The following is a 14,853-nucleotide window of genomic DNA, read 5'->3' on the forward strand; positions in this document are numbered from 1 at the left end:
CCCTTAGTGGCTTGTAGTGGCTTCCAGTCCTGCCAGTGGTGGCGAACAGAGTATGGTTTTGGCGAGGCTAACCTTTGTTTTGAGGGCTTCGGCCGTTTAATAGCAAATCCCCTGCTGTTATTATGAGACCAGAGAGGAGACCGACTTTTCCCTGGGGTTGTTTTGATTCTAGACTTCCATGTGTCGCGTCACAGGTCGTTAATCTCGTTTTATTCCTTGAGAAATTGGGTTACCCTTTCAGCGCTTCAGCCCTCAAAAAGCTTTGATCCTTCCAGGGGGATTTACCGTTGTCTTAAGTGCCCGTAATCCATCGTAAACATTAAAAAGGCTCTGCCTGATTTGTCACTTCTTAGAATGTCGTACTCATGTCTCTCCCCCCTCCCCTCTTCTTTCAGACTTTGTCCAGCTCACGTCTCCCCCGCCACGTCACCGCTACCCACAATCCTCTCTGACGCGCCGGGTTCTGGAGCGCCGTTCCTCCTCCTCCGCCTCCTCCCTCGACCTCCACGACGTCCGCCGGCTCCCCCCCGCCCTCCCTCCCTCCTCCCCCCCCCGCCTCCTCCTAGGCCTCCAAGATAGATTCCCTAAGGAGCACGGTCGACCTGCTCAAGCTACCGCTGGTCCTCTCCACCAGGTCCATCTCCGAGCGCAAGAGTCAGCTGGGCGGAGGGGGAGGGGCCCGCAAGGCCGGCCCACCGCCGCCCGCCACCCGGGACAACATGGACAACGAGTCGCAGTACTCGGGCTACTCCTACAAGTCCTCGCACTCCCGCACCTCCCGCAAGCACCGGTAAGGCCCCGGGGTGGCGGTCCCCCGGACTGGGGGGTGGGGGGTTCGCGTTGCGGTCAGAGCGGGGGGGTTTTGAGAGGGAACCCCACTTCTCCCTTTGTGGATTGAACATCGATATTTGGGGGTGAAATCTGTGTTTGAATAAACCCAGGTGGGAAAACCGGCGCAGGTCGAGGCAGTAACCAATGCGTTGGGTTGATATTGATACATCTAGTCTCGTATCACTGACTATAGCCATAGCCACCACTTCTATTTTATTCATATTAGATTCTAAATATCATTTTGTGTGTGTTTTATGGACCCCCACTCTCCACAGGGCGCTTAACGATGCGTTAGTGCCAGGTTTGGGACGCTTCCCTCTGTGAGCTCCCCCCAAGAACACCAACATTTGACATTTAGCCTTGTTGTTTAAAGTCCCTTTTACTGTGATCGTGTTGGGGAGCGCCGATTCGCCGAAATTGGCGTACTCTAATGTGACGTTCCTTCTGGAGGATTCAAATCCGATCAATAAAATATGCAAATGCATTCCGCTCCGCTATCCGTGTAAAGTGTTGTGTGTGTCCCCCGTGCCCACCTGGAGCCAGGCCAGGTTGGCAGTGTACCCCTCCAGATGGCACTCCAAACCAACACGTTCGCATCCACACCCCAACACAGGCAGTACCCACAATGCACTGCAAGCTGTTGCTCAACCGAAAAGCTGCAAAAAAAAGACAGTAGCACAGTAGTCCCTCACATTCCTCTCGATGTGGTACCGGTGTGAGGAACGACATTAAGACGATAATTATAGGAGTGACCGCTCCATTGTTAGTGGAGCACCAACCGGGCTGCACGTTAATCCCCGTTAACCCCTTAGAACCAAGTCCCTGTGCACTAGGGCTGTCAACGAATATTCGAAGTTCGAATATTCGTTCGAAATGCATCCAAAAACGCGAATTCGAACGTGAAAATTAATATTCGAATGTGAAAAAACACTCCCGCGGTACAAGCGCCTCTATCTGCTTTGTGAATGAGCCTCTGTCTGTTCGCGATGTCCCTCATAATATTCGAATGTGAAAAAACACTCCCGCGGTACAAGTGTAACAGACTAGTATTGTGAAGAGCGAATGTATTTTATCCCCTCGGGGTTTCCGTACTTGGATATAGGTATTCCAGCTCTCACGCTGTGACTGGGTGACTTCTGATAGGTACTAAGTAAACGAAACTATTTTCCCTTCCACGCTTGTGTCATTCTTGTCATATAAATATCTAAGTGCCAACGCTCGGTTACACAAGCGCCTATCTGCTTTGTGAGTGAGCCTCTGTCTGTTCGCGATGTCCCTCATAATATTCGAATGTGAAAAAACACTCCCGCGGTACAAGCGCCTAACTGCTTTGTGAATGAGCCTCCGTCTGTTCGCGATGTCCCTCGTTTTAAAGTAAGGAAATGCCCAGCAGGAAGCCGCCGCCCTATATATAGGATATATATATATCCCACTAATTTGAACCATGGTTTTGTCGCATTATTGACATATTGACGGCAACTGCGTAAAATAGGCAACCAGATATTCGAATAGTTCGAATTCGTGATTTTTTTCCAAACGAATATTCGAATGTCATTTTTGAGCAATTTTGACAGCCCTACTGTGCACAGCCTTTTGATTCTCAGGTGCTGGTGATGTGTGCAGCCAACAATAGATAAAGCTAAAGAAAAGTGTAAAATCCCCGCACACCGGTAAGCTGATTTATGTAAACGACGCGTTTCGCTGTTGCTTCGTCAGGTTCACTCTTCAACTCCACATGACAGCGACATTACCCCCGTTAACCCCTCGTTGTCCTCCTCCTCTTCCTCCTCCTCCTCCTCTCTCCTCTTCCTCCTCCTCCTCCTCCTCCTCCTCCTCCTCCTCCTCCTCCTCCTCCTCCTCCTCCTCCTCCTCTCTCTCCTCCTCCTCCTCTTCCTCCTCCTCCTGCTCCTCCTCCTCTCCCTCCTCCTCCTCCTCCTCCCCCTCTCTCCTCTTCCTCCTCCCCCTCTCTCCTCTTCCTCCTCCCCCTCTCTCCTCCTCCTCCTCCTCTCTCCTCTTCCTCCTCCTCCCCCCTCCTTCTCCTCCCCCTCGTCCTACCCCTCGTCCTCCTCTTCCTCTTCCTCCTCTTCCTCTTCCTCTTCCTTTTCCTCCTCCCCCTCCTCTCTACCTCCTCTTCCTCCCTCTCCTCCTCCTCTTCCTCCCTCCTCCTCCTCCTCCTCTTCCTCTTCTTCCTCCTCCCCTTCCTCCTCCTCTTCCTCCTCCTCCTCCTCTCTACCTCCTCTTCCTCCCCCTCCTCCTCTTCCTCCTCCTCCTCCTCTCTCCAGGGACCGGAGGGAACGGCACCGGTCTAAGAGCCGGGACAGCAGCAGCCGGGGGGATAAGTCGGTCACCATCCAGGCGCCCGGAGAGCCTCTGCTGGACGCAGAGTCCACCCGCGGAGATGACCGGGTGAGCCCCCCTCTTCTCCCCCACACGCTCATAGAGCGAACCCCCCCACGTCTCTGTGTATCGGGCACTGACCAGTCGCTAGCAGCCACCGCCATTCATTCAAGCCATCGTCCTTATTGTACGACGCGCTGTTTGAGAACAGAGGCGGTGCTGCCCTCAGTACAGGGTTATATGTTCATCGATGAACTGCTCAGCTGGGCCGTAGACACTAAGGACGGTACACACACCCCAGCGTGGTGCAGTCAAGGTTTCCGTTGTGGTCCAGCGGCCGACTTGAGTGTTGAGCATCGCTATTTTGGTCTGTGGTACCCGAGGTACTTCCTGCTCAAAGGTTTTGTCTCTGCACATCCTCGATGCAGGGGCAAATACTTCAATGCTAGTCGTTCTAGTTGCCCCTGTCGGCCCTTTTGACCCCCTCTTGATCATCTTAAAGGGGACATATTATCCCACCAGGTGTGAGTGCCAGTAGCCCTTACAAGCTTTTTTGAAAATCTGCGTCTTCTGCCATCACTTGTGGGCGTGTCCACCTAGATGTATGACGGGTAGATGAGCAACGTTGGCTACAGTCCGCCGGGTAGGCTTCACACCTTGTAGTATAATACGTCCCCTTTTAACATAAGCAGCTTAAAACCGACACAAAAAACTCATCGTCGATGAGAAGCCGTTCGACCCCCCCCCCCCCCCCCTCTCCCCTCCTTTAAACCCAACGCCCCCGCCCTGCGTTCCAGGACGACAACTGGGGCGAGACGACCACGGTGGTGACGGGCACGTCGGTGGACAGCGTCTCCAACGAGGACCTGACGCGCGTCTCCAAGGACCTGGAGGAGAGCGTGCCGCTGCGGTGCACGCGCTTCGCCGGCCCGGTGCTGGGCGGCTGCCTCAGCCTGTTCGCCCTGCTCACGCCGCTGGCCTTCCTGGTGCTGCCGCAGGCGCTGTGGCGCGAGGCGCTGGACCCCTGCGGCACGCCGTGCGAGGGGCTCTACGTGTCGCTGGCCTTCAAGCTGCTGGTGCTGCTCATCTCGTCGTGGGCGCTGTTCCTGCGGCCGGCCCGCTCCGCGCTGCCGCGCTTCTTCGTGTTCCGCTGCCTGCTGATGGTGCTGGTGTTCCTGTTCGTGGCGTCCTACTGGCTGTTCTACGGCGTGCGCGTGCTGGAGCCCCGGGAGCGCGACTACCGCGGCATCGTGGAGTACGCGGCGTCCCTGGTGGACGCGCTGCTCTTCATCCAGTACCTGGCGCTGGTGCTGCTGGAGGTGCGCCACCTGCAGCCCGCCTTCTGCCTCAAGGTGGTGCGCAGCACGGACGGCGTCAGCCGCTTCTACAACGTGGGCCACCTCAGGTTGGTGCGCGCGCGTGGGGGGGGGGGGGGGGGTCCGACCCTCGCCGACCCTCGCCGACCCTCTTCACCTCACTTCAGTCGCGTAGGATCACATCACGTAGGCCCGTCGGTCAGTTTAAACCCACGGACGGGAATACTACACAGTGATGTGTAACGGGCTGATTATGGTACCACGTTCAAGCAACACAAGGGGGTTACGGACCCCTTACGTCCTTGCGGACCCTCCTTGCGTCCACCGCAAGGGCCGGACGTGCGCCTCCCAGAAATTGTAACCTTCCGTCGAGGCGACGCAGCAGCGAGGGCTGTGATTGGTCCGCTCCCTAGAACCCGACGCAGAACCAAAACAGGTTCACGACTGCGTTGAAGCGTCTGCGTGGTCGTTGCGTTGCGTGAACGTGGAACCATAATCAGCCCTTCAAAGTAGTACCTAGTCGTCAAGGTCTGAAGATCTGACTTGTTAACGTTTACGATCCTGTGTTTCGTGATCTTGACATGAAGATCAATTTACTTCATAAACGCTACCTGAATGAAGAATGGCTTTTAGGTTTCAGGTCTTTCTATAATTAGCCATATTCTTTATTACCCCTTTTAGTCCGGGGTCACTGATCTGATGTGTGCATCGACCTGTATCGTACAGAAAGCTGTTTACTTTCTGTATAGGATTATAAACTCTGTTTATAGTTGTATGTCTTAGTAGTTGTAGAACTACTGCTTACACAGAAATAGTGTAGTAAGAAAGCCCTTTCTCCACTGGACCTTTAGCATTGGCAAAGCCTTAGTGTGTTGAGCTTTGCTTGGTCTGCACCGGGGACATTTAAGGTTCTGACCCCCGGTCGATGTCACTTTACCTTTCCATCATGTCTACGTGAGTCAGCAGCAAACATACAGTCGGAGATCCCTATAGTTTACAATAAAACAAATGCTTGACTGTTACTCAAACGAGTCGAGTCCGAAGGCGCCTTCCGTCTGTAATCTTCTATCGTAATAACACATACTGTCATCACACAGAGCTAAAAATAACACATCAGACCTTAAATCACTGTTTTGTATTGAGCATAATGCGTGGTCGCGGTGCTAGGCTAACGCGGGCTAGCTCGTCGTGGGGGACTTACGGGTGTCCCCTCCACCCCCCCTCCCTCCCGGCAGTATCCAGCGGGCGTCCGTGTGGGTGCTGGACCATTACTACACAGACTTCCCCGTCTACAACCCCGCCCTGCTCAACCTGCCCAAGTCCATCCTCTCCAAGAAGATGACCGGCTTCAAGGTCTACTCCCTGGACGGTAACTGACGACCGCCTCCCGCCTCTTTTGCGTTAACATTTATATTTACATTTACATTCGTACATTTGTCATAAGAAAGTGAAACTGAATACCGCTGTCGGTACAATAATGATGTTCATAGAACCAAGCACAAAGCACTAACAATCTCTAGGTTAACCCATACCCCGTATGCAACAAGATAGCTAGCAAAGAGCTAGGCTCCATCTCCATTCTGTTCAGCCAGGCTGCTTCCTTTCCCCCGCGATGCTGTTTAAAGGGGCTGTAGGTTGAGATTTTAGAGCTTTTGTTGTTTGGGTGGGATTTGGTAGAAGTGCCACAGCCCTTCGTCCGCTGTTTGTTAATTAAATGATTTGTTAATATCCACATAATATAAGTTCCGGTTGACCGCGCGCCTGCCTCTGTAATTGAGACAATTAGGATTTGAAGACCGCTCCCGGTCGTTACTGACCAATCAGGGCTTCTCTTCCGTTTTGGGGGAATAATAATAATATATGAATAGACTGTATTTTCTTTTTTTTATCATTACAATTTGGCCCAATTCATTCTGCTTCGATGTAAGCTTCCTCCATCTAGCTTTATCCTATTTGTTGAGAGATCATGTGGGCCCTCTTGTGTTGGGAATGAGAGGCAAAGAGCAAGAAACAACCTACCCTGTGTAATGGGTCCGGGTTCCAGTCCAGAAGTTGTTCAGACATTGGCGTTTTGAGGAGAACGCATTAAGTCTGGACCGGCCCGCAGCCCCAGAAGGGAAAAAACAAACCTGGGAGCAATTAGTGAAGGCGTGGTCCGGGGAATTTGGCTCTCCTTGGGATCATGATGGCGAGCAGGCGCCAAATGGAAGCCGACCAGTGAGGGCCCGTTAGCCCACAGAGCAGAACTCTGCGTCGGTGATGGGGTGGAGGCCGTGTGCGTGTCTTGTGTGCTCAACGGTCGACTTGTTGCGTCTTGCAGAGAGCTCCACCAACAACTCCACGGGCCAATCCCGGGCCATGATCGCAGCGGCCGCTCGGAGGAGGGACAACTCCCACAACGAGTTCTACTACGAGGAGGCTGAGATGGACCGCCGCGTCCGCAAGCGCAAGGCCAGGTGAGACCCCGAGGGACGCGCGGCACCACTCATTGGTTCATGTCTGAGCCGACTCATTGGTTCATGTCCGAGTCGGCTCATTGGTTCATGTCCGAGTCGACTCATTGGTTCATGTCTGAGCCGACTCATTGGTTCATGTCCGAGTCGGCTCATTGGTTCATGTCCGAGTCGACTCATTGGTTCATGTCCGAGTCGACTCATTCGTTCGTGTTTGAGTCGGCTCATTGGTTCATGTCTGAGTCGGCTCATTGGTTCATGGTCGAGTCATTCGTTCATGTCTGAGTATTCTCCTTAGTTTCGAGTTCTCAGCGATCCGATTGATTCTAGAACGACAGCATTTCCTATTCAATTTGCCTAAATGTGTGTTAGTTGTAATTATCTCAAACTTTCACCCTAATACATACCCCATTGAGGCGGCCATACCGTCACTTAAGTAAAGCTTTTAAAAGGTTCTACATTTACAGTATTGTGTTTTTCTTTTCTGGTACGGCAGTACCAGAAAAGAAACCTCCATCAAGGAAATTAAAATAAGTTGACCAATCCTTTCAGTATATTTATGTCTAGTATATAATAATGAGCTAAATCCTAAATGATGCTTGAAGAGAGCCAACGGAGCCCTGACGTTTACACAAACCCCCCAAAAGACATAAACCCACCGAGCGCGTCCCCCCCCCCTTGCCCCCCCCCCTCCCAGGCTGGTGGTGGCGGTGGAGGAGGCCTTCACGCACATCAAGCGTCTCCACGACGACGAGGTGGCCGCCTCGCCCAAGCACCCCCGCGAGGTGATGGACCCCCGGGAGGCGGCCCAGGCCATCTTCGCCCCCATGGCGCGGGCCATGCAGAAGTACCTGCGCACCACCCGGCAGCAGCCCTTCCACAGCATGGAGAGCATCCTCAGCCACCTGCAGTTCTGCATCACGCACAACATGAGCCCCAAGGTGAGAGGGCGCCGCCGCCGCCGCCTCCGCCGCCGCCGCCGCCGCCGCCGCCGCCGCCGCCGCCGCCGCCGCCGCCGCCGCCGCCGCCGCCGCCTCCATGCATGACCAATCAGAGTGTTTGTTTGGTGGCCGCCGCCTCCGCCGGCGGCCACCCAACAAACACTCTGATTGGTCATGCATGGAGGAGGGAATGATCTTTCTTCGACCATGTCCAGGGAGCGAATGGGTTTTTCGTAGGCGCAATCCAGGAAAAGTCCCGCCTCAAGCGCTAGGATTGGTCAGGCAGCCCGTCAGTCAAATTCGCACGCTGACTCCTAACCTTTACCCTAAACATAACCCTAACCCTAAACATAACCCTTAACATAACCCTTAACATAACCCTTAACATAAACCTAACCCTAAACGTAACCCAAACGCTTAACATAACCCTAAACATAACCCTAAACATAACCCTAAACATAACCCTTAACATAACCCTTACCCTAACCCTAACCCTAAACATAACCCTAACCCTAAACATAAACATAACCCTTAACCTAAACATAACCCTTACCCTAACCCTAACCCTAAACATAACCCTAACCCTAAAAATAACACAATCAGAGAAATGTGGTTCACTAACGTTAGTTTAATGTGCATTACAATTGAAGCGTTCCTGCGGTCACGTGACGGATTTTAGCCTTTTTGGATTGGATAAGGGATTTAAACCAACGTGATTGGATAATCTCCGGCTGTCCCCTCATTAATATTCATGATTTTTATGAGGTACAGGTACAAGAACAGCAACATGTTGGAGAGCTCCCCCTTGTGATTAAAAGGAGCGGACTAGGAACAAATATAAACAATATTTACAGTATGATTAAAAACTAAACCTATTCTGTACACAATTGCTTTCTAAGCTATTGGTTTGAGCGTCTGTTGACAACCGACAGATTTGTTTGCCCAAATAAGGGCGACAGCACCCCTCCGGTCTTGCCCTTCCACTGGGTCTGAGAGACGTGCGATTACCTCAAACTATTCTATAGACCAACGCTGCGTCAGTTCCCGGGGGATGTATAAAGAAAAGGTTTTGAAGAAACATGCCGTTACGTTTCATGTGTTTCTTCTTATCTGCAAAACGGTTACATGTTAGTTCTGCTCTGCGAGTTATCAGCATAAATGCGTCGCAATGTCACACTCTGCTGCAAGCGTGTTGGGAAATTGTATCAGAGAGATATGCGCGGGTTAACAGGCCACAGAATGACTTCCATGTGTGCGTGATGATAAAGTATTGCACAACTAAAACAGCACGTCGCCGTTCACGCAGTAGACCAAACAGTGAGGGGCCCAGCTGGGATGCAGACGTGCCCCCGCTTGGGTGTCTCCGCCAGCTGTTCCTCTGGATTCCCACCGATCAGATCAGTGATTAACATCGTCCCCCCCCTGTCCCCCCCGTCCCCCTCCCCCAGGCCTTCCTGGAGCGCTACCTCAGCCCGGGCCCCACCATGCAGTACCAGCGGGAGAGCGACAGGGGGCGCCAGTGGACGCTGGTGAGCGAGGAGCCCGTGACCTCGGCGCTGCGACAGTCCCTGGTCTTCTCGCTGCGGCGCCTCGACTTCTCCCTGGTCGTCACGGTGACGCCCCTCCCCTTCCTGCGCATCGGCGAGGAGTTCATCGACCCCAAGAGCCACAAGTTCGTGATGCGGCTGCAGTCGGAGACCTCGGTGTGACGGAGCCGACGGCCCGACGACGAACAAAGATTTGTGAAGTCCTTTTTACAGTACGACCCCCCCCCCACCCCATTACCCCCTGCCCCCCTCCTCCGAGCTCCTCTCACACTACAGCATCGACCACCTGGATGGAAGAGACTAATGTGGCAGCAAAGAAATAATCAATTGCCCCCCCCCCACAATGCTCCACCTCCTCCAACCCCCCCCCCACCCCCCTTGTCTGTTTCCATGGAAATAACCTCAAAGGGGAGGGAAGACCCTGTTTCCGGAGGAGTGTTTTAGACACAGCCCAGATCTCGTATCTCCTCCGACACCTCCGCCGGGGAGACTGTCTGTACCCCCCCCCCCCCCCCCCCCCCCCCACCAGCGTGGGGGTCATTGTGACACCATCATCCTTCCCCTTTCCCACCGCCCCCCCGTTCTTAAACCGTTGCTTGTGTTTTCGACTGTATCCACGTTGTTGTGACCACTGGACCACATCGCGATGACACGGAGGAATGAACCACTGCAGACGGGGGGGGGGGGGGGGGGGGCAGACCAATGGGAGCGCGGCTCCTAACCCGATGAACCTGATATACCACTCCCGTCGGTTGACCCGTCAGTGCAACGTTTGGCTTGGGACGATTTATTACTGCTTTTATACCGAGAGTGCAACGTTGTCGTTTTGTTTTTAAGATTAACAGAATGTAGCCCCAAGCGATTCAGATAACAGTTGTGTTGCCTTTTGAGGCGGCTTCGCTTCGTTTTTTTTTTTGAAAAGCAAAAAAGTGCTTTCGGTGTGTCTTAAGACGATGTCGTAATAATCCATGAATGTTTGTTTTAGGCGGCTTGCATTTTTTTTTACACTGGCCTTTTTTTTAACTTCAAGACAATTTTCCACGTTTTTTAATAAGACTAAACATTGCAGCTCCATGACAACATGACGTTTTTATTTTTTATTTTCAGCAACATTTATGTTTGTAGGAGAGAAGGAAATCCAGCTGTCTTCTCAGGACTAAGTTAATGTACATATATTCTCATGCAATTTTTTTTCATTCAAACCCACAAACAAAAACCTAAGTCAGGCAAACCGGATGTGTGATTGTATCACCGCTGACGCACAACACTTCTGTCATTTAAAGAAGAAGCAAAAGGCATCTCAACTCTGCTCCCATGCACGCTGACGCCATCTCGCCTGCCACCACTAGGAGGTGCTAACAAGCAGGTCCAGCTGGTGGCGGGTGTGTGTGTGTTTGGATGCGAGTGTGTGCGCGTGTGCACTTTCATGTTTGTGAACCTGGAGTCCCAGCCCACCGCTTGCTCCGTAGCCTCCGGCCAGTAGCAGATCACCGAGTTGTGCCGCAAGTTCAAACCAAGCAGCGATCCAACGTCGTCTGCCCCCCCCCCCCCGCCTTATGCCTTCACGAACCCGGGCGGCTTCCGTAATGCTTGGACAACAAACACAGAAAATGACAAAAAGCCACTTTTGGATCCACGATAACGTCCTTCAATGTCTCCACACTGAAATATACTGGAACCGAGTCTAGCCTCAATACCCGCGTCTTTATTTCTGTCTGTGTACACGTTAGCCTGAGTGCGTGGGGGCCACCGTGCGGCCTCCAGAGACTGATTAAGCCTTTCGCCTTCTCAGTAGGAAAGTTATTCAGCTGTAGGGGGGCTTCTTTCACCTTTCTATCTGAGATAAAGCCTTGCAATGAACAAGTCACATCCGGATGATCATGATGACGATCAAAAGATGCAAGTGAATGTCTTTCTAATTTTGTAATGCATGCCTGAAATACTTTAATTTTTTTTATCGAGAACTTTGTTTTTCTATCTTTTTTTTTTAATGGTGCCTAAGTTATGATGACGATGCAATTTTCCACAAAGTTTTTCTTTTGTTTTTTTTGTTAAAAGAGGGGACTTGTAAAGAAAAAACACTAAAAAAAACACAATTTGTAGATTTGTCTTGTATTTTCTCGCTTTTTGGTAACTGTAGCTTGTATAGTGTCTTATTTTTTCCATTATTAAACCATTTATTACTTGTTTCTGCGTTTACATTATCGTCCGAAAGATGATTCTGCTGTATCACTCGTCCTATCAGGTACTGGGAAGTGAAAGAGGAAGTCAACTCAACTTAATTTGATAAGGTTTTGAAACTGGCACCTAAATGCAGTGAAATGTACTTTTTCAAGTTTCCCTATTTGCACAAAATGGGTTGTATATTACTGCTGTGAATGTAAATGGACTGCATTTATATAGCGCTTTTCTAACCAATTAATCTAACCAAACAATTTAGTGATGAATATGTATATATATATATATATATATATATATATATATATATATATATATATATAATATATATATTTGTTTCAAACAGAAGGAACAACATTTAAAGGCTTTGAAACATGATAGTTGAGTTGCTAAACCATTTCCCTTTAACCAATGAGTACATTAAGTGTGATCGAAGACAGCTCAACAAAGCTGCATGAGCAGTTTGAAAGCTTTACATAAAAAAGGTTACATTTGCTTTTGAAAAGACCAAGATATGTGTTTTCACAACCTATCTCCGTGGTTTCATCCAGCCCAGTACGGGATGTTGCCACACACTGGTGTCCTATTGAATTCAAGACTGATAATGCATCTGAAAACATACAACCTCAAGAGTCAATCACCTCAAAATGACTTGAATACATATAAACAAACTCAAAATGACTTAAATACATATTAACAAACTCAAAAATGACTTAAATGCAAATTAACAAATATACCAGCAATACATATTCCCATGGTTTAAATGAGCTTATTATTAATTTCTTGTGAAAGAACAAAAGAAGGAACCCAGTTGGTTTAAGAGGAAGCGGGCAGGCCGTGTGTGTGTGTGTGTGTGCGTGTGTGCGTGTGTGTGCGTGTGTGTGTGTGTGGTGGGAGGTGATGCTGCCTGTGGTTTTTTCTCTTCTTCGTACTGTCTGAACGGACAGAGAGCCACTCTGCTTCCTGGTAGAAGCTACTGTCAGCGCTCAGTTCAGAAGACTGCCGTCGACGACATCAATCCGAGAGACACATTGCAACTCAAACCGTTTTGATCTTCTCCGCCGACAAAACCCACCTGGTGAAAGGATGACGACCATGATGCGAGGGTCTCTCCTGGCCGTCCTTCTGATGGTCAACCTAAGCTGCGTGGGTGAGGAACACTTCATCTCTTCTTTCTGTGTCGAAGCCTCTCCCTTGACTGCGTGATACTTTTATACCTCAAATAAACTGGGCAGTGTTTCAGCGAAAAGTTATAGTTATAATTTAACTCTTGTTGGTTCATAGTTACATTTATAGCTATAATTCCTGTGTTAGCTACTGTTATAATAGTTATAATTAGTTAGCACTGTGTTCATCAACTACTGTTGTAAGATCATGGGATGACGGAAGCAGTGCCCAGCATAGGTGACCAATGGGCCAGGCCTACCAACCATGGGCATGGTACAGATATGGTATGATACCGGATTAAGATTATTTCTAATACAACACAAGACTTGGGCGCCATGTCTGGTTGCATCCTTATTGCTCTCTCCATAGACTCCTACTGCAGATGTAAAGTGTGCATCTTAAACCTGCAATATGTACGATTTTGTCATTAGCAGCCTCTAGTGGTTTGAGTCGGAGCTGCAGTTATAGCTTTATAATTGTCCTACCCAACGTCGGGGAGGGGAGGGGAGGGGGCCTGATTTGTGGAAGGGCGAATGAGGTAGTAAAGATCGATGCACATGGTAAAGTATTATCGGACAATGGCGAATGTGATCTGGGTTGCCAACATCTCTTGTCCTGTGATTGGTCAGACGCCTTCGATGACATGAAGGTGTGCTACGTGCTGGACGCTATTCTGATCGCTTACAGCATCGTTCTGACGGTCCTCTACATTAGGCTCAAGGTAAGAGAAACTAAACCAAAATATAATTAATCTTTCATTAAAAAAACCCTCATATTTAATGTATGTTTAAGATAATATGTGTTTGCAAAAATATATATAGGCCTACGAAAAAGTATGTTACAGTTTTTTTTCGTTTGTTTTGTAGCTCTATCCCGCTACTCCACCTCAAGATCATCCTGAGGTAAGTCCGTTTTTTGTTCTGTATTTGTTGATCTGTTGGCATGACGATGACCGGTGGTTCGGTTGGTGCTGTAGGCCATGAAGTATAATCCAGCCATAATGTACTCATACATAATGCAGTGTCAAACACGGAATGTACGATCATAGACTGTATAAAAAAGGTTTATACACACACACACTTGAATGTTTATTTTCTATACAAATGGTTTAAAGTTGGAAAGTCGAGAATCCAGAATCGCGATGAGCCTGAATGCGTTAAACAAGGGAAAGTCAAACAGTAAAGTTAGATTACCTATTGACCTTTTAAATTGCACGGGATGAACGTTTACATTTTTCAAAATGTATTTGAAAAATGCTAAGCACACGGATGCACACCACATTTTGTAGGGCTATGTTTGTTTGGAATTGTATGCCAATAAATACTGTATATCTTTCTATTTCACAGAAAAGTGATGCAGCAGGGATATATTCAGTGAGTATTGTCATGCACAAATATATTTTCCTAATGTTACCGTATTTTGTACTTGCATATCACAATGCAACACAAACCAAATACAAATTTGGTGTCACTTAGAGCCGCACCACGCGCGGCTGTATTAAGACTTCCTCTTTGTCTCCGACAGGGCCTGACCCCTCATATTTCAGACACCTACGAGACCATCAGGGTGGAGAAGAAAGCTCAGATGTGATCCCTGAAGAAATGATGTGTTGTGCGATCATGGGCTGTCGTCGTCTGAAGAGAAGGGGCTGCTCACTGACCCCAGGTTCCACCCAGCGGTTGCTTTAAGCTTGTCGGCCAGTAGGATTGTATGCAATAGAGTTAGTATGTTTATTTTACTTTTGTAGCTAGTAATAAGGGAATATATGCCAATAGTGTATTGCTAACATGCTTTTTGAAAGACATTTAGATTAGATTAAAGCAATGTATAATTAATTCATCTTCAACATGATATATAGGCTAATAACTTTTGATCCCTGCCAAAAATATATTTGTGTATATATTTTATATTATGTTAATATGTGTCTTGACGTTTTAATTTCCAACTTTTAAAGTGTATATTTTATTGCATTACATTTCTACAAATAAAACCAAGACCACAGACTGCATTGCTTCAGTTCCTGTAAATGGCTGCATGTTCTTCAATCTTTAAATAAACCGTAAAAAAGGCCCGGACCGCAGCT

At 49.2% G+C, this 14,853-nt stretch overlaps 2 protein-coding genes across 2 annotated transcripts; both read left to right on the forward strand.

Moving 5' to 3' along the window:
- The first annotated feature begins 563 nt into the window (after positions 1 to 563).
- Positions 564 to 9,638, forward strand: vangl2 (VANGL planar cell polarity protein 2). The gene is made up of 7 exons (XM_056597775.1): positions 564 to 790; positions 3,114 to 3,237; positions 3,966 to 4,573; positions 5,720 to 5,853; positions 6,805 to 6,940; positions 7,635 to 7,878; positions 9,327 to 9,638. Exons 1-7 carry the CDS (start codon positions 720 to 722, stop codon positions 9,585 to 9,587), a joined length of 1,578 nt encoding a protein of 525 aa, XP_056453750.1. The 5' UTR covers positions 564 to 719; the 3' UTR covers positions 9,588 to 9,638.
- Positions 9,639 to 12,529: 2,891 nt separating this feature from the next.
- Positions 12,530 to 14,788, forward strand: fcer1gl (Fc receptor, IgE, high affinity I, gamma polypeptide like). The gene is made up of 5 exons (XM_056596360.1): positions 12,530 to 12,753; positions 13,400 to 13,491; positions 13,637 to 13,672; positions 14,117 to 14,143; positions 14,295 to 14,788. Exons 1-5 carry the CDS (start codon positions 12,690 to 12,692, stop codon positions 14,358 to 14,360), a joined length of 285 nt encoding a protein of 94 aa, XP_056452335.1. The 5' UTR covers positions 12,530 to 12,689; the 3' UTR covers positions 14,361 to 14,788.
- Positions 14,789 to 14,853: the final 65 nt, after the last annotated feature.

This window comes from Gadus chalcogrammus, chromosome 8 (assembly GCF_026213295.1).
Source record: "Gadus chalcogrammus isolate NIFS_2021 chromosome 8, NIFS_Gcha_1.0, whole genome shotgun sequence".
In the NCBI taxonomy this organism is placed as follows: domain Eukaryota; kingdom Metazoa; phylum Chordata; class Actinopteri; order Gadiformes; family Gadidae; genus Gadus; species Gadus chalcogrammus.